Source organism: Pteropus vampyrus, unplaced genomic scaffold, assembly GCF_000151845.1.
Source record: "Pteropus vampyrus isolate Shadow unplaced genomic scaffold, Pvam_2.0 Scaffold102, whole genome shotgun sequence".
Classification (NCBI taxonomy): Eukaryota; Metazoa; Chordata; class Mammalia; order Chiroptera; family Pteropodidae; genus Pteropus; species Pteropus vampyrus.
This window is the reverse complement of record NW_011888883.1, coordinates 1,524,033-1,548,363: the sequence shown is the minus strand read 5'-3', so window position 1 is coordinate 1,548,363 and position 24,331 is coordinate 1,524,033. Positions and strand designations below refer to the sequence as shown.

The following is a 24,331-nucleotide window of genomic DNA, read 5'->3' as shown; positions in this document are numbered from 1 at the left end:
TATTTTCCAACGACATCACCTTCCTTTGTTCTGGTTTCCTGTTCCTGATAGTTTCATGTTAACATTTTCTTATGAGAAGTGAAATAAAGTTTCAGTGATTAGTGTTTTAAAGTAGGCTTATAGAAGAATACATCTTTTAATGAGAGAAAACAGGAGCACCTTACGAAGTAAAGGTAACATAGTAAACTATGGTAACGAAGTTCTTTTAGCTCAAAAACAATTTTTTTCACAATAAGCATTTCAATTGCAAATAGTGTTCCGATAATATTTCAGAATGAAAATGGGCAGAGGGGAAGTTCTTACCTAGCTAAGAAATGCCTCTCACTTGAATGGCTACATATATTCACACACTTTTCCTTCTAGGTGAAAAGATATTACAAACATTAATTAACAGGCACTTTGAGAACAAGGCAATTGAAATAGGGCAAGTTCAAACCATGTTTCAGACTTAGGAAAAGTTAGAAATGGAAGGAGGATGGGGAGAGTTATTTAGAATTATATTTCTTCTGAAAACTTTCTCCCTTCACTGCATTCTATTCTCAGAAAGTGTGTGTTCCCGGGGGAAAAGCTCACTAGATCCCCGATCTGGACCTTGAGCATTAGGAATTGTTGTTTACCTGCACAGTATTTGTGCTTCTCTCGTTGTTATGTTGGAAGAGTTTTAAGAGCCACTCCCATTTATTGAGGGCCTACTATTAACCAGGCACTGTATTGTGTAGTTTACATGTGACATCTCATTTAATCCTTACTAAAAACTAAATCCATCATGCAGATGGGAAAGCGAGGCATTGAGATACTAAAGTACCTTACATGAGGCTGCTCAAGGGCAGAGATGACATCCAAACTAAACCTATCCAACTCTTAAATGTAGCTGTTCTACACTGCAATTGGGGGTGGGTATTTTTCAGGGAAGACAGAAAGTTGGATGAGGAGGAACTTGTGAGCAGGTGAATGGAACGGAAAGAGACTTTACTAACATCTTTACTCATAATGGCAGCCGTTAGCAAGGGTTTTTAAAGGTGAATTTTTCTCCACTCCCACATAAGGTGCATTTGACACCTTAGCTTTTAAAGTTCCTCTTTCTTGTACAGCTTGATACCTTAGAGAAAGTTTCAGAGAAATCAGAATGCTCTAGTAGTGTTATTTTTTTCCATATATTTAGTGTAATGGTGACGCAGAACAATGGACAGACACTTGTGTTATGGGTTAACTGGGCTCTATAAGAATTTATTCTCAGATTCGGTCAGCACCAAGGCTAAGGAACAGCTCCACTCTCTCTTTAATCTTTCGGTGGACTAGCTGTGTCCTCCTTTTGGTGCTGAAGTTCAGAGTGGAGAACTTATGGAGCATGCGTACCCTCTCCTGGCTCCGCCTCTCCAGCCGGCCCTCCGTGCGTCTCGTTGGCCCCGCCTTTCGCGGGCTCGACGTGCTGCGTCATGGTGCGCCTCTCCCCCGGCGACCCCGGAAGTGGGTCGGGGGCTTGGCCTCTGCCCGGCCTCAGAGCCGGAGCGGGAGGTGTTACCCTAGTGGGGTCTTGCCGAGCGATCCCGTGCGGCAGCTGACCCCCAGCAGGGCCTAGGCCAGGGGTCCAGGATGCTGAACGTCCCTTCCCAGTCCTTCCCGGCCCCCAGCTCGCAGCAGCGCGTTGCCTCTGGGGGGCGTAGCAAGGTAAGCGGGTAATATCGACGATCTCGCTCAGCGCTTGCCTCCCGCCGGGGTTTCGTGTTTTCAGACAGTCCATTTTCTCCTTCCGCCCCCTCTTCCACCTCCTGTCCCTGTCTCTAACCTACGGTTCCAACTGCCCTAGCTATCGACTTCTTCCTGATCCCATGCCGTCTCCAGACCTCGAATTCTTCCTAACCTCCCTCTCACCTACTAGTCCCTTTTCTTTCCCAGTCCTTGACCCCATTCTGTCAGTTTCCTTCCTCCAAGTCTTTTCCCGCGAATTAAAATCAAATGTATATGACAAAGCCAGTGACTGTGCTTGCTGTATTTTAGGTACTGAGTATTAGCTTCCTTCTTTCAACCTGTCTTCCCCTCTGATCTTTCGTTCTTCAATCTCCGAAGGAGTTCTGTGTGATGTGGGTTCCCTAGCAGAAGGGAAAGGTTGGGCAGTGGCGACAGTGACCATCCCTCTAGGGGATATTGGAGCTAGGGGATATTGGAAAAGCGAGAACAAACGTCTATAAACCTCCTGTTAGGTTTATGGACACTTCTCCAAGTCATACTGCCTTTCTTTCTTCCTCGGGTATCTCTGTTTTATCATTGCCCTTCCTCCTGGTATTACTTGATATTACTTGATGACTTTGAAGCTAATATGCCCTTTCAATTTTTGTTTAACATAATTACAGTTAACAACAGGTGGAATACAAATGTATTTTACATTTACAGAATTTAATAAAATTGTCTCCTGTGTTCATTGCAGCATGAATGTTGCTTAATCCTGTTATTTTTTGGTTCCTCATTGTGTGATAACATCATGTTTTGTTTTTGAGACTTCCACCTACTTGGGCCACTCCTTTTTCATTTCTAGACTCTTGGGTCTTAACATCATTTGGGACCTTCACCGACTTTCTTTTTTTTTCTCCACTTAGATCTGGAGTTTGACTCTAGATCAGAATTATGGGCTCAGGAATATGTAGCTTCCATTAACTTTTTCAGTAGTTTTTAAGCCCAACTATAAAACTAATATCTGAAATTTATTCTTACTATTCTTCTTCTTACTATGCGTACTGAAGGTCATGTATGTTTTAAATGTTCTAATTGCTTTATATATATTAACATTTAATTTTTACAACGATCCTATGAAGTGGGTGCATTTGTTATCTCATTTTCACAGAAAAGGAAACTGGTTAAGGACTGGTGCCCTAGACCCTATAGGCTTGATGTGATGTGACTGGTTGTGATGTTTCATTTATTGCTCCATATGTCATCCAGCCACCTACTCATTAATCCTCCTCCTCCTTGATATTTGTCCTGTTTCTTTCCTTTAGCTAAATGTTTGGCCAAATATATAATCTTTCCAGAGAAAGGATCTATGAATTAGAATACAACTTGATTCCCTTTTCCATTAAAACTACCAATCATGTTCTCAGTATTCATTTAAAGGAGAAAAGTTAGGCAAAGACAAAGATTCACAGATGTTGATGGCACAGGTGAGTCTTTTTGAGACTCCAAAAAGAAAAAAATAAGACGATTGTGCAATTCAAAGGGAAACTAAGACTTTTTTTTCCCTTTGTGAAACAAGCTACTCTTGAACATGTTAGAAGCTGAGTCAGGATTATATGAAATGAGTACAGATTGAGAAATAGAACCTAGTTTGGGAGGTTATATATCATAATTGCTAAAAGCATAATCTTTTGAGTGAGAAAGACCCAGATTCTTTTTCCAACTCAAGCACTTAACCTCTTTGAGTCTCAGTTTCCTTGGGTGTAAATGGGAATAACAGTACCCATTTTATAAGGTTGTTCGTAGGGTTAAATGTGATAATTTTCTTAGCACAGTCTTTCTGTATGTTAAGCACTCACTTATCCTGAGGCTTTTATTCAAATCTCACGGATTGTTGTGTAAAGCCCTTAGCACAGTGCTTGGCATAGAGTATGCACTCAATATCTGATAGCTATTATTATTTCTACTAACATTAGTAAATATTTATTGAGAACTTACCACATGCTAGAGATATGGTCTCTGTTTTCAAAGAATTAGTCTAATAGGCTGCACAGACTAATAAACAGGCAGTCGTAAATGGTATAACATTGTGTTGTGACCAGGAAGGAGTTGGGGTCAGAGAAGGCCTCTGGAAGAACAGTCTACCAGGGAGAAGAGGGGGATTGATCCAGGCAGGGGAGCGAGTGTTTCATAGCAATCAAGGACTCTGTTCTCATTTAGCTAAAGCACATAATGGGAAGGAGCAAAAGTTAAAACATGGAGCTGGTGAGGTTAACTATAACCAGATTCTGAAGAGCCTGGTAAACCACTCTAGGGAATTTAGAGACATTATTATAAAGTAATGTGGTGAGCCACAGAAGTAAGAAAGGCTCATCATTAGATTTGTGTTTTCAAAAAATTACTTGTAAATTCCCTGTGGATTATGGAATCCACATAGACAAGAGAGACAAATGATTTTAGTTTGGGATGGGAAAGATCATAGTCTCACGCTTTGCTCCAAAAAACCTGGAGAGTTTCAGTGATGGTAAGAATGGGCTGCTGTAGATTGTTAGGAAGGAATTTAAAATTGGAAAGGCACTGCAGACCTGTTAACTTGGTTATTAGCGGGGTAAATAAAAGCATAAAATAGGTATGATTCACGAAAGTGAGGTATATAAATGTCTTAGTCCATTCAGGCCGCTATAACAATACCATAGATTAGGTGGCAGATAAACAGCAGATATTTATTTCTCACAATTCTGGAGGCCGGGAAGTCCAAGATCAGTACACTGACCAAATCCATGTCTGGTAAGGGCCTAATTATTGGTTCATAGCCATCTTTTCCCATATCAGCACAAGGCAGAAAGTGTGAGGGATCTCTCTGGGGTCTCTTTTATAAGGACATTAATCCCATTTATGAAGGCACTGCCCTCATGACCTAATTACCTGCCAAAGCTCCACCTCCTAATACCATCATATTGGGGGTTAGGAGTTCAACATATGGATTTGGGGGAGAGGCACAAACATTTAGTTTGCAGCAATAAACTTCCTTCACTGTACCTACTTTTCCATTAAACATCCCTTTGGTACTTTGTTACGAATTAGTTATACAAGTTTAGAGAGTAGTCCTATCATATAGGTATGTCTTGAAAATTTCCACTAGATTGTCTTAACTTGCTAAAATACTGATAATACCTCTCACTTAAAAGCCTTGAAAATGTATTTTGAAAAAAGATACAGAATCGAAACATCCTGTTAATAAATCCTCAAGGCAAGGGTAGGCAAACTTTTCTGCAAAGATCCAGATAATAAATATGTTAGGCTTTGAGGGCCACATGGCTACATAAGGATTCAGTCTCTTTACCACCACCACCACCACCACCACCACATGTGAGCCTGTTTGCTAGCCCCTTCCTGAGAGTGTTACAGTTTTATTGTTTGATACCATTATTTGATACCCTTTGTTTCTCAGTGGATTCTTAGAAAATTAATTGCTGCCTAGTGGTTTCTAATGTTTTCTGTATATTGACAGTCCAGAAAATCAACTTTAGCCAGTTGTTTATATTTTCTTCTATCAAATCTCTTGATTTTTCAGGCAAAGAAATTTTGATCCAAATTGGTAAGTGACTGTAACATATTAGCGGCAGAGCCAGGACCAAAACTTCTTTTCTGACTCCAGGTTCAGTACTATTCTTATTATATTGTAATGCTATTATGCTGAACATTTCTATGACAGAATTTCTAAGCTCTACCTCATAGTCCAGGTATTTTAAATAATGTTTTATTTATAATTCCAATATAGCAAAAATGATTTTGACAACTTCCTAAAGCTTTAAGAAGATTGTAGAGTTGTCAGATTTGAATTTTTTTTTCTGAATGAGAATAAGAGTAATGAAGTAGCCTGAAGAAAGTAGCAGGAGGGAAGGGAAGGCAGCTAACTTGAAGAAGCCATATTGAATTCTTCCCTTTTTCTTTTTTTTAGGTACCTCTAAAACAAGGCAGAAGTCTTATGGATTGGATTCGACTGACCAAAAGTGGAAAAGACCTAACAGGATTAAAAGGCAGATTAATTGAAGTTACTGAAGAAGAACTTAAAAAGCACAACAAAAAAGATGATTGTTGGATATGCATAAGAGGTAGGTGGTATTTATCGTGTACTATAAAAAATTTTGGCTGGGCTTTCCCATTGAAATGCTATATAACTTCATGGTCTTGTACTTTGGTGATATGATTCACAATTAGATAATAAAAATGTGCCTTACACTGGATGATAAGTTATATAATTCCAAATTTGGACTGTATTTCTTCCTTACGTAACCGTTTAAATAGCATCTCTATACGATATTCTCTTTGAAAGCAAACAGTTGTTTGCCAGCCAGTCTAATACCAAAGTAGTAAAATTATTCTGTAATACCTATTTTATATAGAATAATGTTCCACCTTAATGCCTTGAAACAGATTGGATGGAAAAAAATGTCTCTGAGAATCTAAAGTAAATCAGAATGTCTGCAGTAAAGCCAAATATTGTTATTTCTTGCAGCAATTTTTACTATTTAATGTATATTTCTTAGCAATATTAGTTACCTGTTATTTGTATTCCATAGCAAATTAGAAGCTCCAAATTAGAAATGGGGGGATTGGAGAGAATGAGCAGAGAGATAGAAGGGTAGTTGATAAGAGCAGACCTCATGGTATCCCAAACCTGGCAGCTAGGAGGGAAACAAAACAGTAAAGGGCAAGAAATAGATTACAGGTCTCTGTAACAATGTCCTTGAGTCATCCACACATGGTTAAATATGTTCACTATTCTTTGTTGGAAGTGTGTCATTTATTGTTATCATCACAGTTATAAATTTATCATTGTATTATTTTGGTTTGTCATCAGTTATCCTGATTACACTGTAACTTTTATGAGGGCAGGAACCATGTCGGTCTTACTGCTCTGTCCTTGGTGTCTGCACATAGAGGTCATTAATATGTGTTTGTTGAATGAATGTTGCACTTACCATTTTTAAGAAGTTTGGTTTCTTAAAGAGGTGTGAGTTTGTCAGAGTAGATCGGTGATATGATCAATGGAAAGACACCAGTAGACACCAGTTAGTTCCCTAGGAATGCCCACAGTTCCAAAAACTAGGTGGCTTAAACAACAGAAATTTATTGTCTCACAGCTCTGGAGGCTGAAAGTCTGAATCAGGGTGCTGACAGGGTTGGTTCCTTCTGAGGGTTTTAAAGAAGAAACTGTCACATTCCTGTAGTCTAGCTTCTTTTGGTCTGCTATCTTTGGAGCTGCTTGGCTTGTAGCAGTGTCACCCTGATCTCTGCCTTTCTCTTCACATGGCTTTCTCCCTGTATGATAGTCTGTATCCAGATTTCCTGTTTTTCTAAGAACACCAGTCATATTGGAGTAAGGGTTTACCCTACTTCAGTATGACCTCATCTACTTACTAAATCTGTAATGACTCTATATCCAAATAAGGTCACATTCTGAAGTACTTGGTGGTTAGGGTTTCAACATGAATTTTGGGGTACACAAGTCAACCTGTAACAGACATAATTAGAGAGTGAAATTTTTTTCACTGACAAAGGGGATAGAATCTTCCAGCAGGTTATTAGATAACTTCTTCCAAGACAGAAGAACAGCTGCTTAACTCCCCAGAGTTTTTTAGAGGAATAGAGCCATGAGTAGCGCCAACAACCTGGAATGAGGATTCTGCCATGCAAAACACTCCTTTTGTCATTTTATAGTGTCTTTAATACCCTCTTTGCCTTCCCTCCATGCTGCCTACCTGTTTTTCAGGTGTAACTTGTACAAAATGACTTCCCCACTCTGCCTGAGTGTTTTATGCTAGACGGGGTGAAATGGGGGATTAACTGGGTGAAATGGGGGATTAGTTTCCCAGGATCATCCCTTGGCTGGCCAAGGATACAGGCATGTCTGAGCTCTGTTTCTGCAGTAGGAAGCCACTTCTGCAGGAAACTTGCTTATGTGAATCCCTTATATCCTAGTGATATCAGATAAATGAGGCATTATTATAATACTGTCATACTTTATTATTCATTTGATGTATTGATGTAGATAAGGGACTGATTTGCTATATTTGGAAAGTAATACACACTGCTCCCAATTACAGTATCTGCTGTACTGATTTGAATGCCTGGCACCTGATAAAGTTGTTGTTTTAAAGATATATTTGTTAAAAGTTTCTGTTGGAGAATTTGTTCTACTCTATTAATAATATGGCTCTTTTTTTCCCTTTGCTAAAGTAAGGTATGTCTGGTTTTTTTTTTTTTTTTACTTTTGGACAAGTCTGTTTTTTAGTTGTCATTTGTTTTGTTTTATTTTTGTTTTTGTTTTTAATTTTATCCAGAAACACTTATTCAATCTAGGCCCTACCCTTGGAGTTTCTACTTTAGTAGGAGAGGAAAAATGACTGTTAGACAAGTCTGAGTGAAGTGCCATAAGAGGGCTATAAAGAAAGTGATATCAGATTGAAGGGAGGGAGACATGTTGGTTAAAAAATCAGAGACACTTTCGTGGTAGAAATAAATCTTGAAATGGTGGACAGGATTTCAACAGGAAATGAGGAGTTACATCCAAGTGGAGGCAAAGGCCTAACCAAGGGTAGAGACGCAGAAAATCTTGAGATATGTTCTGGAGCCGAGGTTCACTATTGGAGAGTTAGAAGAAGGAGGGACTAGAAAGGTCAGATTGTGGAAGACTTTGAAAGCCTGGCTGAGAAATGTGTTTTTAATTTAGATGGCAGTGTGAACTATCACAGGTATTTGAATGTGGGGACAGTATAATCAGAGGGTACCTTAGAAAGATCATTCTGGTAGTGGGACTAGGAAAACATTTAGCTCATTATAGGAGTTCAGGTGGCAGTAGGTGAACCAGGGTGTTGACAAAGGCAGTGGAAAGTAGGATGAATGTGAGACAAATAAATTACTGGTAATTTCTAACACAATTCTAAATGAAAGTGAAAGAAACCGCATGACTAATTGTAATTGACTTTTTTTCTTAGTTCTAATTTAAAATATTAATGATACCTTCTTGGACATGGTTCCATGTCCAAGCACGTCTGCTTTACATGCAGAAGGTCCTGGGTTCACGTCCCAGTGGAGCCATGGCCCATGGTCTATAGCCATGCCACCCTGAACAAGCCCGATGTCTGATCTCGGAAGCTAAGCAGGGTCGGGCCTGGTTGGTACTTGGAAGGGAGACCACATAGGAAGGGAAGACCAGATGCTGTAGGCATAAATAATAAATAAAAAAATAATAAAATAAAATATTAATGATACCTTCTTAAAGGGGGGATGAAGAATTTACTACTACTTATATATATAGTAGTAAATTTTTCATTTTCTAAAAATTGGCTCATTTCTAGATCAGGTCAAAATTTAGATGAATGGACTGAGAGAGACACAAGATTCCTCTTCAAGAAACCTTAGAAAATATACACTGTAGGTTCTTATAACTCATATTTTTGGGACTATTTTCTCTTTTTAAGTATATGGCAGTATTTCTGCTTCCTGTTCAGGTGTGCCGAGTTGGATCATGTTCCTAAAAATGATGTGAAAAGTTCTTGGCTGGCAGCAGACTGTAAAATGTATAAAATGTAAAATGTGGATATTGGCCTGGCATAATCTCTAAGGCAGGTAATATGGAGTTTCTAATTTGTTCACTTAATTCTCACCATTTTCTGTAAAGTATGTAATTCCTTTAATGCAGTGGAAGTTAATTGGAGTATTGAGGGGATAGGGGATATTGTTTTTTCAAAAATTTTGTTGAATTTACCATTAATTCATGCTTTTGTGATTTTTTCCCTTATTGTTGTTTTCTCCCTCTCTCATCTGTAAGAGTTCTGTTGAGTCTATATCAGACTTTGTTTTTTCTGTAGTATATTCTACTGTAGTATATAGTCAGTCAGTGAGGGTAATGATGTGCTAAGTCCTGAAATCATCAGTTGGCAGCATGGTGCAGCCTTTGATCTTAGGGCGAGGGAGAGTGTGGCCCGACTGATAGTCCATTTAAATAAATGGTATTCAGAAATAGTTGATTACAGTCAATAGACTAGTGGCCCTGTTATTAAAAATTTAGTGGATTAAGTTCTCCAAATGGGATTTAATGGATTTCATTTATAACTTGAACATGCTTTGATTTCTCCTAATGCTGATCGTCATATACTAATAAATTAAAGAGGTCTGCTGTGACCCCTGAAAAAAGTGACTTTTAATGGGTCTGTATTTTTCATGTTTCATCTCTATTTTAAAAAATTGTGGCAAATTGATTCTAAGAAGTAGTATGTAGCCCTATTATATTTTTATTACAGTTTCCCGATGTCTAGGTTCATTTACAGTAAACCTTTTTCAAATTTATTTGATGGTAGTGTTAAGTTTTTGTGAATATAGTTGATCCTCATTATTTGTGAATTCCAAATTTGCAAATTTGTCTACTCACTAAAATTTATTTGTAACTCCAAAATCCATACTCACAGTGCTTTCACTGTCATTCACAGACATGCACAGTACAGTGAAAAATTTGTGTTGCCTGTTCCTAGCTGAAGTCACACAAGGCAATGCTCTGCCTTCTTGTTTCAGCACTGATACTGTAAATAGGTGTCTTTTTTGCAGCCTATTTGATGCCATGTTTTCCACATTTTGTGCTTTTCATTGGTGATTTTGTGGTTTAAAGTGGTCCCCAAGGATAGTACTGAAGTGCTGTCATGAGAAGGCTGTAAACATGCCTAGTGGAAGAAACACTTGTTACATAAGCTTTCTTCAGGCATGCGTCATAGTGCTATTGGCTGTGAGTTCAGTGTTCATAAATCAACAATACATATTAAATAAAGTGCCTTTAAATAGAAACACATCAAACAGGGTTTTGTATTGATTGGTTCACAAAAAAAATGTCACCAGAGGCTTACAGGAACCTAACATTGTATTTTCTTCTAAGAACAGTGGTTCAGTATTTGCTAATTTGGTATTCGCAGCAAGTTTATAGAACATAATTGCTGCAAATAACGAGAATTGACTATATTTCTTTAGGCTCTGTTTGTATTGCGGTAATAATAAAGTACAGCAAGTTTTGTACTTTTTAGATTAGATTAAAACCACCAAGAATAGAGTTATTTTTCCATCAGTAAGATTTTTTCTCTAGTTTTCCTTAGCTCCCTGATTCAATTCTCTTTTGAGAAACCACAGTATTGTTTCCAACAGAGAAGTTTATCTATCTGAAAATTTTCTTCTAGGAGCAGTTTTTCAAATTTGGAATTAATGTTTTAATTTATAATGGAATATATTATTATAGTACAATAGAGTATCAAAATAATGTATTACTACAGTGAGCTCAACTATTCTGTAGATCATCTACTTTGCTATCCTCATTACTTTTTTCTTGATAGCAAATTTTTGAACAACTCTTCTATCACTCGTTTGTTTAGGAAATACAAACTAATAGGTTTTACAGGTACATTTCCCTTTATTCATTCATTTCTACTCTAATCCATAGATTTTAAGGTTGCCCATTCGATATCATTAAAGCAAGTAATCTACTCTTGATTTTGTTAGTTCTGTCCTACTGACATCCAAGGCTGTTTGCCTTCTTTTACTCTGTCTTGATCTGCTTTACTGTCATTTAGTCTCTCTCTCTCTCTCTCTTTTTTTTTTTTTTTACTCTTTCTCTGTACCTCCCTTATATTCACTAAAAATACAATAGAAGAAAAAAAAAAACTGGTCTCAGGGTCTCATCTAACCCTCAGGTGTTTTGTTTAGTTGAACAAACTTCAGCCAACATTTTAAGATTTTCTTTGTAGAAAAGTTTTGGATTACAAATACAATTTTTAAGAAGTATATGGAGTTGTTCAAATTTTTCTTGTTCTGGTGTCAGTTTTTTATATATTTTTTAGTAATTTCTTAACTTCATCTCAGTTATTGATCATATTAGCATGAAGCTGTTTACAGAATTTCCTTTTTTGTCTTTCATGCCCATAGGTTCTATAGTGGTATGCCCCCTTTTATTCGTGATATTGTTATTTTGTGGTTTCTATTCTCCTTAATCAGTCTTACTAGAAGTTTACCAATTTAATTTTTTGGTTTTTATTTTCTCTCTCCATTTTCTGTTTCATTCATTTCTAGTCTTATTGTTAATAGGGAGATGGCTATTTAAAGTTTTGTTTTTCTTTCAGCATTCGCATCAATATATTTATGGAGCTATTTTGTAATAACTGTCATTATAGTCCTGGCAAATGTCTGAGTTACTTGGTAGTGGCAAAATCAATGTTGCAATTTTTACCCCCACTTATGTTTTAGCTCTTGCCATTACCTTTTCACTGATATTTTTGCTCACTTTAATTCAGTACCTAGTCATACAATTTTAGTTTTTTAATTAAAACCACACATATATATCTCAATATTTTTTATAAGGAATATTTTCTGTTTTTAAATGTCTTAGCAGGTTGATGATATGTCAGACATGTGCTAAGTGTTTAATTTTCACAACAAACCTATGAGGTGGGTATTCTACTTCAGAGATGAGGGTACTGAAGCTTAGAGAATCCTTATTTTCCAAAAGAGGAAACTGAAGCTGAGGTAATACATCAGTGGGGACTCATCGATGTGCCTGGCAGAAACTCCAGTCTAACCTGGTTTAAGTATAAAACAAAAGTTGACTAAAAATTAACAGGTAAAGCTGATTTGAGGTGAGGTTTGGTATAAGGGCTCAGATAGTATCCTCAGGACCTGCTTTCACATTTTTAGTTTCCCTTCTGGGATTGCTCCACTTTAGGACTAACTACAGCAGCATGATGATCACAGCAACTCTCCCCCTCGTTATTTTCAGTTTATATTCTCTTTACCTAATAATAGCTAAAATAAAAGTCTTGGAATTGGCTGTGATTGGCACAGTTTTGATCTTGTTCACATTGCTGTGACGGTAAATCTATTTAGGAGGAAATAGTGTACTTAAACACTTAAACCTAGGTCACAAGCTTCATCTTGTAGCCTCTTTAGGGCCAAACTGAAGCACACATAACTGAGAGTTGGGGAGGGCATGGCTCTTTGAAGAAAAAGTGATGCTGTTACCCAAAGGGGAGTGGATGCTGGTACAGAAAACAATGCTTACCACAGAGAGTAAAGTGACTTGCTAAAGACATAGCAAATGAAAATAGAGCTACTGTTTTAACCAATGCAGCCTGGTTGTAAGCTTTTATGCTTAAACTATTAAACTACATGGCTTCTGTTTTACCATATTCAATTCTACATATAATTCTGGCTTAGCATCTGTGTGTAACTTTGAGTGCCATACGTAAATTTGTTCATTAAGAAATTATCATGGGGTGCCTATTACTTGCAGCTCTTCTCTTGGGCTAATTAACATTGTTAATTAACAATCACACAGGATCTTTCTGAGACAGTTTTTGTTTTTAGTAATTTAATGAAACATAGCTTTTGCTTTTTTGTGCGACTTTGTATGTAGTTGTCATTCATAGAAAACAGAAAAGATAGATTTTAACTTTTTTTTCTACCTTGGTTTATTTATTTAATCAGTATTTCTTGAGAGTCTAATATGTGTCATGTACTGTACCAGGTTAACGTGGAAATATAAAACAAGATGGCTCCTGCTCTTATGTAATTTACAATCTGGAGGGGACCATACAGTGTTAATCAAGTCTGATGGATATTGTGGAGAGGTATGCTGTGCCAAGTGAAGACTGCAGAAGGTTGAGCTGAGATGTGAAGGATGAGTGGGAGTTAACTAGGCAAAGAGAAATGGGAACAATATTCCAGGCTCCAGGAAAAAGCGTGTGCAAAGGCTGGGTGATATGAGTATATGAGAGAAGGGGTTGAGGGAAGAAGAAAACACACATACACACTGTGCATATAAGGAACATAAAGTTAGTGATATCTGTATTTTTTCTTCTCTTTCTCTTGTATCAGAAAGACATACTCCAAAATACTCTCTTTTCTAAGTCTGGTCCCTCTATGATGTTGGGCAGTTTGCTTCTCCTACATTGTTTAACGTCCTCAGTTCTTTCCTTTCTTCCAATAGCTTCTTCTTTTTAGTCTCCTTATCTTTAAAGACCCGACTTTGCTTTCTTCCTCCGGACCTTGTGTAGGACCTCTATTAGAACATCTATAACATTTTTTAGCTACTTTTTATATTTCTGTTTTCCTATTTAAATTGAATTTCAGGATATTAATATAATGCTTTTCTTCCTACCCCTAGCATACAGCACAGGGCATGACTCATGGCTAGTGGTCATGAAATGTTCTTTGAATCATGTATAGGACTTTAAAATCACATTATAGTAGAGATATTTTAATGATTTCACAAAATAGTAACCAGTTGAGGGACTTTTATTTTGCTGTTTCCAGATGATTGGCTCCTGGAGTTAGGGAGTATACCAGTTCCTTAGTCAGAAACTTTGTTATTTCTGGACAATTTTATAATATACATTAATGGTCAATTTTTCATTTTTGAGCCTCATTTTAGAATGTGAGCCATAGCCTAAAGGGATCATATGTTCTTGTTCCTTTGTACAGCTTCATATTTCCTTTCGTAGAGTTTGTATACTGTGAGGATTGGGTAAATATTGATTTAAGGGCCATTTTTGTCATTAAATACTTTAAACTAAACTTTTTATTTTGAAAAAAGCTTCAGACTTACAAAGAAGTTGCAAGAGTGATGCAGCGAAGTCTATAAACCCTTTATCTGCCTGGATTCAATCATTGTTGACATAATCATCATTATATTTTAATTAATCCATTCTATCTACACTATTAACATATTCTTTATACCTCTGTCTTCATTTTAATAGTCGTTCTAAGTTTATGATATACATTTTTAACTTATCACAGTCTATCTTCAAATAATATTATACCATTTCACATGTAGTATAAGAACCTTATACTTCTGTTTCTCCTTTGCCTTGTGCTGTTATCGTTACTCATTTACATCTACGTATGCTGTAAACCCCACAATTGTTATTGTTGCTTTAGGCTAAAGGTCCTACAGACCAGTACCACCAGTCCAGGGCTGATTAGGACCTGGACCACATAGCAGGAGGTGAGCGGTGGGTGAGCCAGCAAAGCTTCATCTGTATTTGCAGCTGCTCCCCAGTGCTAATAACCTCACCGCCTCATCTCCACCTCAGATCATTAGGCATTAGATGCTCATAGGAGCACTAGTCCCTGGTGCCAGAAAGATTGGGGACCGCTGCTTTAGGCAGTCACTTACCTTTTAAAGAGATTAAAGTTAAAAAATTCATCTTTTATATTTATCCACATTTTTGCCATTTTCAGTGCTTGTTATTTCTTTGTGTTGACTAAAATTTCTCCTGAAGAACTTTAACATTTCTTGTAAGTGCAGCTCTGTTGGTATTAAGTTCTCTTAGCTTCCGTTTGCCTGAAAACATCTTTCTTGCCTTCATTTTAAAAATATATTGTCAGGTATAAAATCTAGGTTGACAGATTCTTTTTCTAAGTGCTTTAAAAATGTCATTCAGTTTTCTAGTTTGCATAGATGAGAACTCTGCTCTCATTCTTAACTTTTTTTGTAGTATGTAAGGTTTCTTTTCTGACTGCCTTTGAGCTTTTATCCTTGGTTTTCAGCAGTTTAACTATGATGTAGTTTTCCTTTTTTTTTTGGCTCGGAGTTTTATAAGTTAAATGTTGGAAAGTTTCTGGCCATTGTCTCAACTATTTCTTATACTTTTTTCTATTTTCTTCTTCTGTGATTTCAGTTGCATATACATTAGACTCTGTTACACAGCTCTCACTTGCACCTTTCAACTTTTTCACTCGTTTTTTCTCTTTGTGTTTCAGTTTGATAATTTTTTTTGGCTTTCCTTCAGCTTTACAAATTTTCTCATCTCTTGTGTCCAGTCTGCTGATAAGCCCATCAAAATAATTCTTCATTCTGATATAATGTTTTTCATTTTTAGTATTTCTCAGACTCCTTTTACTATGGTTTTTATTTCTCCTGAAATTTCTTACCTGTGAAGTGTCATCCACATTTCCTACCAGGCCTTTTAAGATATTAATTATAGTTATTTTATCATCCCTGTCTGATAATTCCAACATATGCATCATCTCTAAGTCTGGTTGTATCGCTCTTTTTCTGTCCTGACATATCTTTTTGAAATATATGTCTTATAACTTTTGATTGAATGTCACACATTACATGTAGATGAACACTGGAACCTGAACTCATTAAGAGGTATACTTTTTCTGGCAGACAATTAGGTTATGTTAGTTAGTTCGTTGTTGATCTGGATTTGGTGTTTGTTGTTGCTATTGACACCATCAGTGTACCACAGATGAGTTACTGCTACCTTGTTTTTAGTGTGGGTCCTGAAGTGCTAAAGGATTTTTCTCATTATTCCTGTTCCACTCTTAGCTGACAACTTGCCCTACATACTTGTATGGGGTCTCTCTTCATGCTCTTGCTCCTCTCCCAGTGGCAGACTGTTCTTGCATGTTACTTGGTGCAAGACTTGTGGGTAGGGGCAGAAGGGGTTTTGCAGTATTCATATTTCAGCCTCTTGTCTTTGGCAAGTCCTGTGCACCTGAGCCTTAGGGGCTGAGCTTTCTCAGTCACTTCCTGTCACTTCCCTGGTGACAATATTCTCTGCCTCCTACTCAGTGTAGGATCTAGAATGCTAGAATGCAGGCAGCTTCATTGCCTTATTCTCCTGTCCCCCCGCCCTCCGCATTACAGCTTTGTCTTTTATCAGTAAAGGAGGAAGAGGAGGACTGGGCTGAGGGTGTAGGATATGAGCAATTTCCTGCCCCTCTTCCAGTGCTGGAAGAGCTCTGTTTTGTTATCAGCACAGAACCTGGCATGAGTGGGCTTTCTATCCCTTTTCCAGTGCTTAGCTTATATTTGCCTAGTGTCAGTACAGAGTAAAAGAGGTGTGTTTTCTACCCTTTCCAGCAGCCACTGAAATTAGTGCAGACTCTAGAGTGAGAGTCTTTAATTTCCTTTTCAAGCAACAGACATCCTGTGCCACATGTCAGGGTTCAGTCTGGGTGAATTTCTTGTTCCTACGCCAGCAGTAGCTGATAACCACCTTGTATTCATGCAGGCCAAAAGTGTAGATGGACTTTCGTTGGTACTCCTGCTCTACCTTCAAATATTGGAGCAGGTATTCACATCTGTACCACCAGTGGGCCTGTGCCCTGCTCACTCTGTTTCTCATGAGCATCTCCTTAGGTAAAAACTTTGAAGAAAGAATTGGTGAGTGGGTGCAGAATCCCCTGTGTCTGAGGCTCTCAAGGTTCTAAATTGGCAGTAGTGCACACTTGGCTTTAAAGAGTTTGTTAAAAGTTCACTTGTTTTATAGTAATGTTTCTTTTTTCCATGCTCTGGCAAATGTGAAATAATTCATGTGTCCTGTCTACTTAGAGGGGCTTGTCACCCTTTGGAATTTAGATTATTGGTTGCCTTAAGACCTCACCTTACTGATGGGCTCAAAAACATAATTTTTATGGATTATCTGACTTTTTATTAAGGGTAGAAGCAATATTTCCTGTAGCTTTCTACCTCTTAAGTTCATCAATACATCTTAACCTTTGAAGCTGACTTTGGAAAACAGGAAATAACTCAAAGCATATAAAAACATATTTGGCTTTTTTCCCAAGTAACTAATAGCAAGAGAGTTAAATGCTGTTAGCTATAACTGGTAGACCTAAGGCACAGGCAGACAGAGGGAGATGATCTCCTGGAATAGGAAAGAGATAGAGGAAGGCAGGAAAACTGATCTTTTAGGGAGAGGATATCTCGATTAGTTTTTATATAACTTCTAAATGCAGTTTAAAAATGGTAAATGTGGCTACTGCTAATGATGTTTGGTCATTATTCTCCTTAGGAGGAGTTTGTGAATTTTTTTCAAAATATTCAGTGTAACTGATTGCTCAGAATGTTGGTTAATTTTTAATGCTTTTACTGGTCAATTTCCTTTTAGTTAAATGTCAGGACTGTTTTTCATAATACTAATAATGTCACATAAGATGATCTTTGATGATTATGCCCAGTTAACCTTCTGAAGTGCTTTAGAGGCCTTTATCACATTCTGTTTTAATTTTCCTATGCAAATAGAGGCACTCAAGAGTAGATTTTTGTAGCTCTTTTGTAAATTGAAGTTGTTTGCTGCAGTTAGAAGCTCTAAAAGCCAGTAGATAAAATGAAATGAAATTCTGAAAAAATATTTTTTTAAGCCAAAAGAAGTCAGGGAAATAGAGGAACAGAAACACAAATAGAAAATTTGTGGGGTGGGGGCTGGGGAGGAAAACGCAAGCCTGGCCTGGAGACTAATTAAAAGATGGCTCTAAATTCAGCCACATCAGTATTTAAGTGTAAATGGACCATCATTCTAATTGAAAGAGGTTGTGTGTATCAAGACTTTATCTGCATGATATCTATAAGAGACACACTTTAAATATAAAGACATAGTTTAAAAGTAAATGTATAGGAAAAAACTATACTATCTAAATAGAAAGTATAGTAAAGTTGAAATATATTAATATCAGATAAAAAATATTACCAAAGACAAAGAATCTTACTAGAGATAAAGATATTTCATAATGTCAAAAGGGTTAATTCATTAGGAACATTGTTTATACCTGATAAAGTTTCGAAATATATGAAGTAAACATTAATAGAATTGAAAGATATAATTAAAATCTACAATCATTGTTGCATATTTTAACCTATCAGCAGTTATTTGAAGAACTAGGTAAACATCAGTAGACATAAAATAATGAACATAGTGTGCAATTTCTTTGCTGAACACAAGATGGCAAAGTAGTCACAGTACTTGCAAAACTGGATCTTTGCATTTGAATACAGTGAAATATGTCATTATTTTGTGAACATACTGTTTTCCTTTCTTTATTGTAGTGCCAACAAAATGAACAGTGGTGATTAATGAAATAAATAGGAATACTGCAGTATAGTGCCATGATACTTGGCACATACATAATAGGCATTAAATAAATTTTTGTTGAATAAATGAAATGTGGGGCTTTGGAGTTATATCTGTGTTTAAATTTTAAAACAATTTATTTTAAAATTGAATTACAAAAATACTGCTTTTCCTTCTAGCAGTAGTTGTCAGACTTTTTGGTTTTAAGATCTCTACTCTTAAAAATTGTTGAGGGCCCCAAAGAGCTTTTGTTTGTGAAGTTTCTGTCTATTGATACATAATACATATTTTTACGAAAAATAACATTTTCAAAACAAAAAATAGGCCAGAAAGTGGCATGGTTTTACATTTTGGCAGATATTCTTAATGTATGTTCAGCAACCATATTCTCATGTTATATTCTGCATTTAACTTATATGCTCACAAAAGAATGAGATTTTTAAAAAGGCAGATAGCATCTTAGTATTACTATGAAACAATTTTGGTCTTGGATCACTCACGCAGAGTCTTGAACTCCCTCAGGAGTCCTGGACCATACTTTGAGTCTCTCTAACTTACAAAACAAGACAAAGAGAAAATGAAGAATTATTAGTGGGTGTGTGGCCTGAACAATGTACATACAGTTTACTCCTCGTTGGTAGGCTGTTTGGGTTCCCATGTATGGTTACCTAACCAGAAAAATTGTAGGAGCCTCATCTAGGAAATATTAATGGTACAAAATGTCACTTAAGTCTTAAATTGTACTGTCTCATATTTAGCTGGGGGTCAGGAATAAGTTGGAGCATGCTGCCATCCAATTCTGACTTGTTATCTGAGGTACATGGTATAGTTTAGGTTCTATTGGTGGAAAAAAGTGTTTCCTCTGAATGAGAAGCTGGAGTAGTGACTGAAAAAGAGCTTTCTGAAACTAGAACCTTCACATATTACTGTTGAGAGTGGAAAACAGTCTGACAGTTTCACAAAAAGTTAAACACAGATTGCTGTATAACCTAGCGAAACCATTCCTAGGTATGTACTCAGAAGAAATAAAAATATATGTCCACACAAAATCGTGTACATGAATTTTCATAGCAGCATTATTTATAATAGCCAAAAGTAGAAACAACCTAAATGTCCATGAACTGTTGAATAAACAAAATGTGGCATATCCATACATGGAATATTATTCAGCCATAAAAAGGAATGAAGTACTGATACATACACTGACATGGATGAACCTTGCAAATATTATACTAAGTGAAAGAAGGAAGACTCAAAAGACCACATATTGTAGCATTCCATTTATATGAAATGCTCCAAATATGCAAGTCTAAAGAGGCAGAAAGTACAGTAGTGGATACCTAGGGCTTGGGAGGAATGCTGCCTGAAGAATGTTTCTGCATATTGTTAAATTGTAATATCGGTTATGGTCCCTATGCAGAGACTCATAATTTTGCAATATCCATAACAAAAACTTGAAGGGAGTTTCTTTTTTTTAAAGAACTGAGTCTCTTTTTCTTCTATTTCTTTTTAATATGTTTTAAGATCTGCTAATGAGACCACTGTTACTATGTCTCTTTTAGCCTTTGCTGCTGGAAGTTCAGACTATATGTAATGCTCAGTCACAGTAATATTGTTAGCTACGGTAGGCAACTTGTATACTTTCTTTTCTTTTACATGTTTTGGTATAGATTTTTTAAAAAAAATTTTACACACAAATATTTTATTGTAAGATGCTTGTAGTCTTTATCAGAAGCAGTTGGGATTTAAATTACAACAAATATAAAAATCACATGTGAAAAACTAGAGGCAGTATTTGCCAAGATAGAGGTGAATTCTTTCTGTGTAAAAGGGCAACGTTAATTTTCAAGTATGAAAGTAATATTGATCCTTGAACTAAGCTTTTAAACAAGCAGTGAGCTCCTAGGCACTGGTACTGTTCAAGCAGATGCTGGATGATGATCTGTCTGTAGATTCTGTAGTAGTGAATCCTGTATTAAATAGATCAGACTAAAATTGCCTTTAGAGTTCCCCAATCTTTTAAGACTTTTATCATTCTGTGATTGAATTGGCAGTATTAGTTTCTGACAATACAAAGCATTAAGTGGTAATTTTAAAATAAGTAATTGTTATTCTAAGAACTTATTTGACAGCTCAGAATTCCAGACATATAACACGAAAGTAATAATTTTGTGTGAAAATATTAGAACAGGTACTACTAGTACATTGCCCAGAGAACTCAGTGTAGCTGTTGTTCTGAATGTGTGCTTTCAAGTGCACTGCAGCACTGCTAGGATGAATTAGCTATAAAATGCACCCCTGAATATTGCTAAGGCATTTAAAAATGCTGTATTTAAACAGAGTATATTTCTAATAGAACTGTTGTATTTTCATTTTGATAAATTGCTGCTGCCCTTCTCCTCCTCCTCCTTTTTTTTCCCACTATTTTTCCACAGTTTCATTGAGATATATTTGACAAATAATGTTATATAAGGTAAGAGTGTACAACATTATAATTTTCTGTATGTATATATTATGAAATTAAGTTGCTTTTCTTAACATTCAGTCAGTTCTTTTCTAGTACCTACTCATGGACAGAGTTTAAAACATAAAATATAAAACAAAATAAATGATGAACATGAAAGACAAGATAGAGAGATGATGGATGGATGATGGACGGATGGACGGACGGACAGACAGACAGATTCACTCTGTAAATCTCTCGCTGTCACTGAAGATCACGCATGTAAATGATCTAAAAGCATCATTTATGATTGATGTTTCATGGGTCTGTTTCTGCCTGTTTTTGTTCTTAAAGTCATTATTAGGACTTAGGCTTTGCAGAATTTATTAATTACCTAGCATCAAATTGAGATTGTGTCTGTGGGTCCATTATATATAAATAAATAAGTACTGTTGGTTGTGCAGATCTTCCATACCTGAGCCATGAGAGCATAGGAACAAGTAACTTGTGTCCTTGTAAAATTTAGAGTTGCAAAATTAGTTTCAAAAAAACCAGATAGTAAGAACTCATAGGAAGCAAAAAGCTTGCACATGAGAGATTTCTGTGTAGAATCCATGTATAATACAAATAGAATACAGTAAAGAATGAAGGAAAAGCATAAAGTTAGGTTCTTTGTATTTTTCTTCTGCTACATTCAGAGGTCCAAGTTTTAGTTGATAGGAAATGCTTTTGAAAAGGAAAAAAGAAGGAAGGCAATACAAGGGAGAAAGAAAGGGAAGAAAGAGCCTCTGGACCCGAAGAAACAGACCAGTTGCATTGGGTGGTTGGGTTTAAGTCTCATAATCAGCAAATCACTAACTGCCAGGTGTGGCTGGAGCTAACATTTCTTGGGCTGAGACACTAACAGTCTTAATTCCTTATAGTAAGGGATTTTATAGGCATACCTAGTTTTGTCCATTTGAAGAGGATGAGAAGTTCTTTAGGTCCAGAATGATCCCATTCTATCAGAAAGGAAAAGAAATTACTAGTCGAGTCAGTATAAAAGATTGGGAGAAAGCAGATTACACTTGTGGGACATTTCAGGCTTTATATGCTGATTATTGATAGCTGTTAAAGCTACCTGTTTAACTTCCTGCTGGTTGCTGAAACACATGAAATTCCATCACAGAAGGCTAGCTGACCATGTGTTATAGATTTCATGTTCTTGAGATACTCTAGAACTCTATTCAAGGTTTAGTTGCAGAGAAAGTTTGGAATTCTTTTGTTTGGAAGGGGGTTTTCTGTTTTAAAAAGTCTACTGGGAATAATTTTGATAGTAGTCATTATCTCTGACATTCATGATCTGCAGGTTTTGGAGCATTAAAAAATAGGTAAATTCTTTCTAAATTTGATGGGTAAAAGTATATAGGAAGGAGAAAGGAGAGAATTCTACCAGTCTTTTTTTTTTTCAGACTTATTTTGAAGACTGCTGAAAGAGTATTTTGTGAATTTACTTCTTTTTGTTGCCAGAATTGCTTTGAGCAATTTTATAAAGAGATCCTGACTGGTTGTTTTTTTCTAAATTAGTGGAAAAACTGCAGTGCCTTTCTTTGGTCTGAAATCCAATTTTTTCTTTCCAAGATTATTATATAGGATGAAAATTTTAAGTTATCTGTGGTTATTTAAATTCATTGAAGTCATCATATAAAGGGGGAATAGTCCTGAACCTAAGAAAAGCAGTTGTTTTTATTCATTCTTGAGGTGTCTTTAGGACTGGATTTGTCTATTATCTAGTTTTCAAGTAAAAGATTAAAAAGCAACTCACTTCCTTGGGACGGCTATTCATCGAGCTGTTCTCTATTGTTCCCTATTCCTTTTTCTTAAAGGATAAAACTGTAGTTAAATATGTGAACAGATAGAATGAATATTTGGGGAAGATAAAAGAATTAAGATCTAAACAATAATCTTTGTTCGTTGGGCAACTGCAGGGAAGACTTATGCTTGCTTTCACAGAGTATACCTAAGTGACCTAGTCAACCATTGCTCAACTGTTGCTGAAATAATCAGACATATGGGTAACAGCTCAATTCTTTTTCATTGGATTCTTCTAGCAGGGCAGTAGAGGATGATGGAATGGAAATAAGAGAAAGAGAGAGGGAGGGGGAACTTAAAAAAATTACATATAGTGTTTCATTATTTCTTTGGTTTGGGAGGCAGTTCTCTATAGGTCTTCCCATACCTGCATATCTTGTGAGCAGAGGCACTATCTTTGCTCTGGGCAATCTTTTGATGGGTATTTGTATAGTGAATAACCTTGTATGGTAAAGCTAATGTCTCCCTTTAGAGTGGAAGACAAGGTTTCTTACTGGTATGTGTAATAAAGATAATGTCTCCCTTCAGAACAAAGGGCAGGCTTACTCACTGCCAATTATAAAAGATTTGAGTTTCCTAAGCTCAGGGTTTTGAGATCTCCTGTTAGTGCAGCATATTGAGTTTACAGGTATTATCTGGCCCACTTCACATAGCTCTGTGGGAATTGGGATTCAGGGAACTGGTGCACATGCTGATACTCTAGCTGCTGCTACTGATGTGAGTAGTAAATTCTCCTTTGTCTCTGACGTAGGAGTCTTGTGTTTTCTTCAGGACCCCTGAAACTGGTAGGCTAATTTGTTAGCTTGCAAGTATGGTGAAATCTCAGACCCTTTATTTTCTTAATACTTCAACATAATAAATAGGATGTATTTAGAAAGATTGATTGGAACTTACATTTCCAGTTTGTACAATTTTTAAGAAATTTATATAGGATCTTATTTTTCCTTGCTTTGATATAGGGTTTGTTTATAATGTCAGCCCATATATGGAGTATCATCCTGGTGGAGAAGATGAACTAATGAGAGCAGCAGGATCAGATGGTACTGACCTTTTTGATCAGGTAAGGTGCTAAAAATAATCATAGTATTACAATGGAAGAGCACTCTTAAATGTAGCAGTGTGACAATTGTTGGGAAAAAAATAGTTGCATAAATTTCAGATATATTGGCTTGAATTTTTAAGTGTGGGAATATGCTCATAGGTAGTAACTGTTCATTTAATTTGCCTTTGAATTATTTTACTAAAATGTTAGAGATGGTTTCAAATCCGTGTCTAAGAGTCTGCTCTTAAATGCTTTCTGTCTCTGCTGGCAATTGTTTGCTCAATTTTGATCAATTTTGATAATGATGATAATTGACTTATGGGAGGCAGTAGTGATTAGAGGGAAAAACAAGGCACTTAGCTTCTTTGCTCTTAGTCATTTCTCATTTTGAGATTTTTATATAATCAGCCTGTCTTGATGTACTGA

At 36.4% G+C, this 24,331-nt stretch overlaps 1 protein-coding gene across 5 annotated transcripts in view; it reads left to right on the top strand.

Annotated features, from left to right (window-relative positions):
• The first annotated feature begins 1,444 nt into the window (after nucleotides 1-1,444).
• LOC105295277 (cytochrome b5 reductase 4) overlaps nucleotides 1,445-24,331 on the top strand; it is a 76,073-nt gene continuing 53,186 nt past the window's right edge. For 4 of the 5 annotated variants that reach the window (XR_002781491.1, XM_023533415.1, XM_011364882.2 and 1 more), the window contains exons 1-3: nucleotides 1,445-1,668; nucleotides 5,630-5,783; nucleotides 23,823-23,923. Coding sequence is in view for 3 of the 5 variants with exons in the window: in XM_023533415.1 (XP_023389183.1) it covers nucleotides 1,594-1,668; nucleotides 5,630-5,783; nucleotides 23,823-23,923 (330 nt within the window). In the remaining 2 variants the exon portion in view is untranslated. The remainder of the gene's footprint in view (nucleotides 1,669-5,629; nucleotides 5,784-23,822; nucleotides 23,924-24,331) is intronic. The other variant, XR_002781490.1, reaches the window with a different exon arrangement.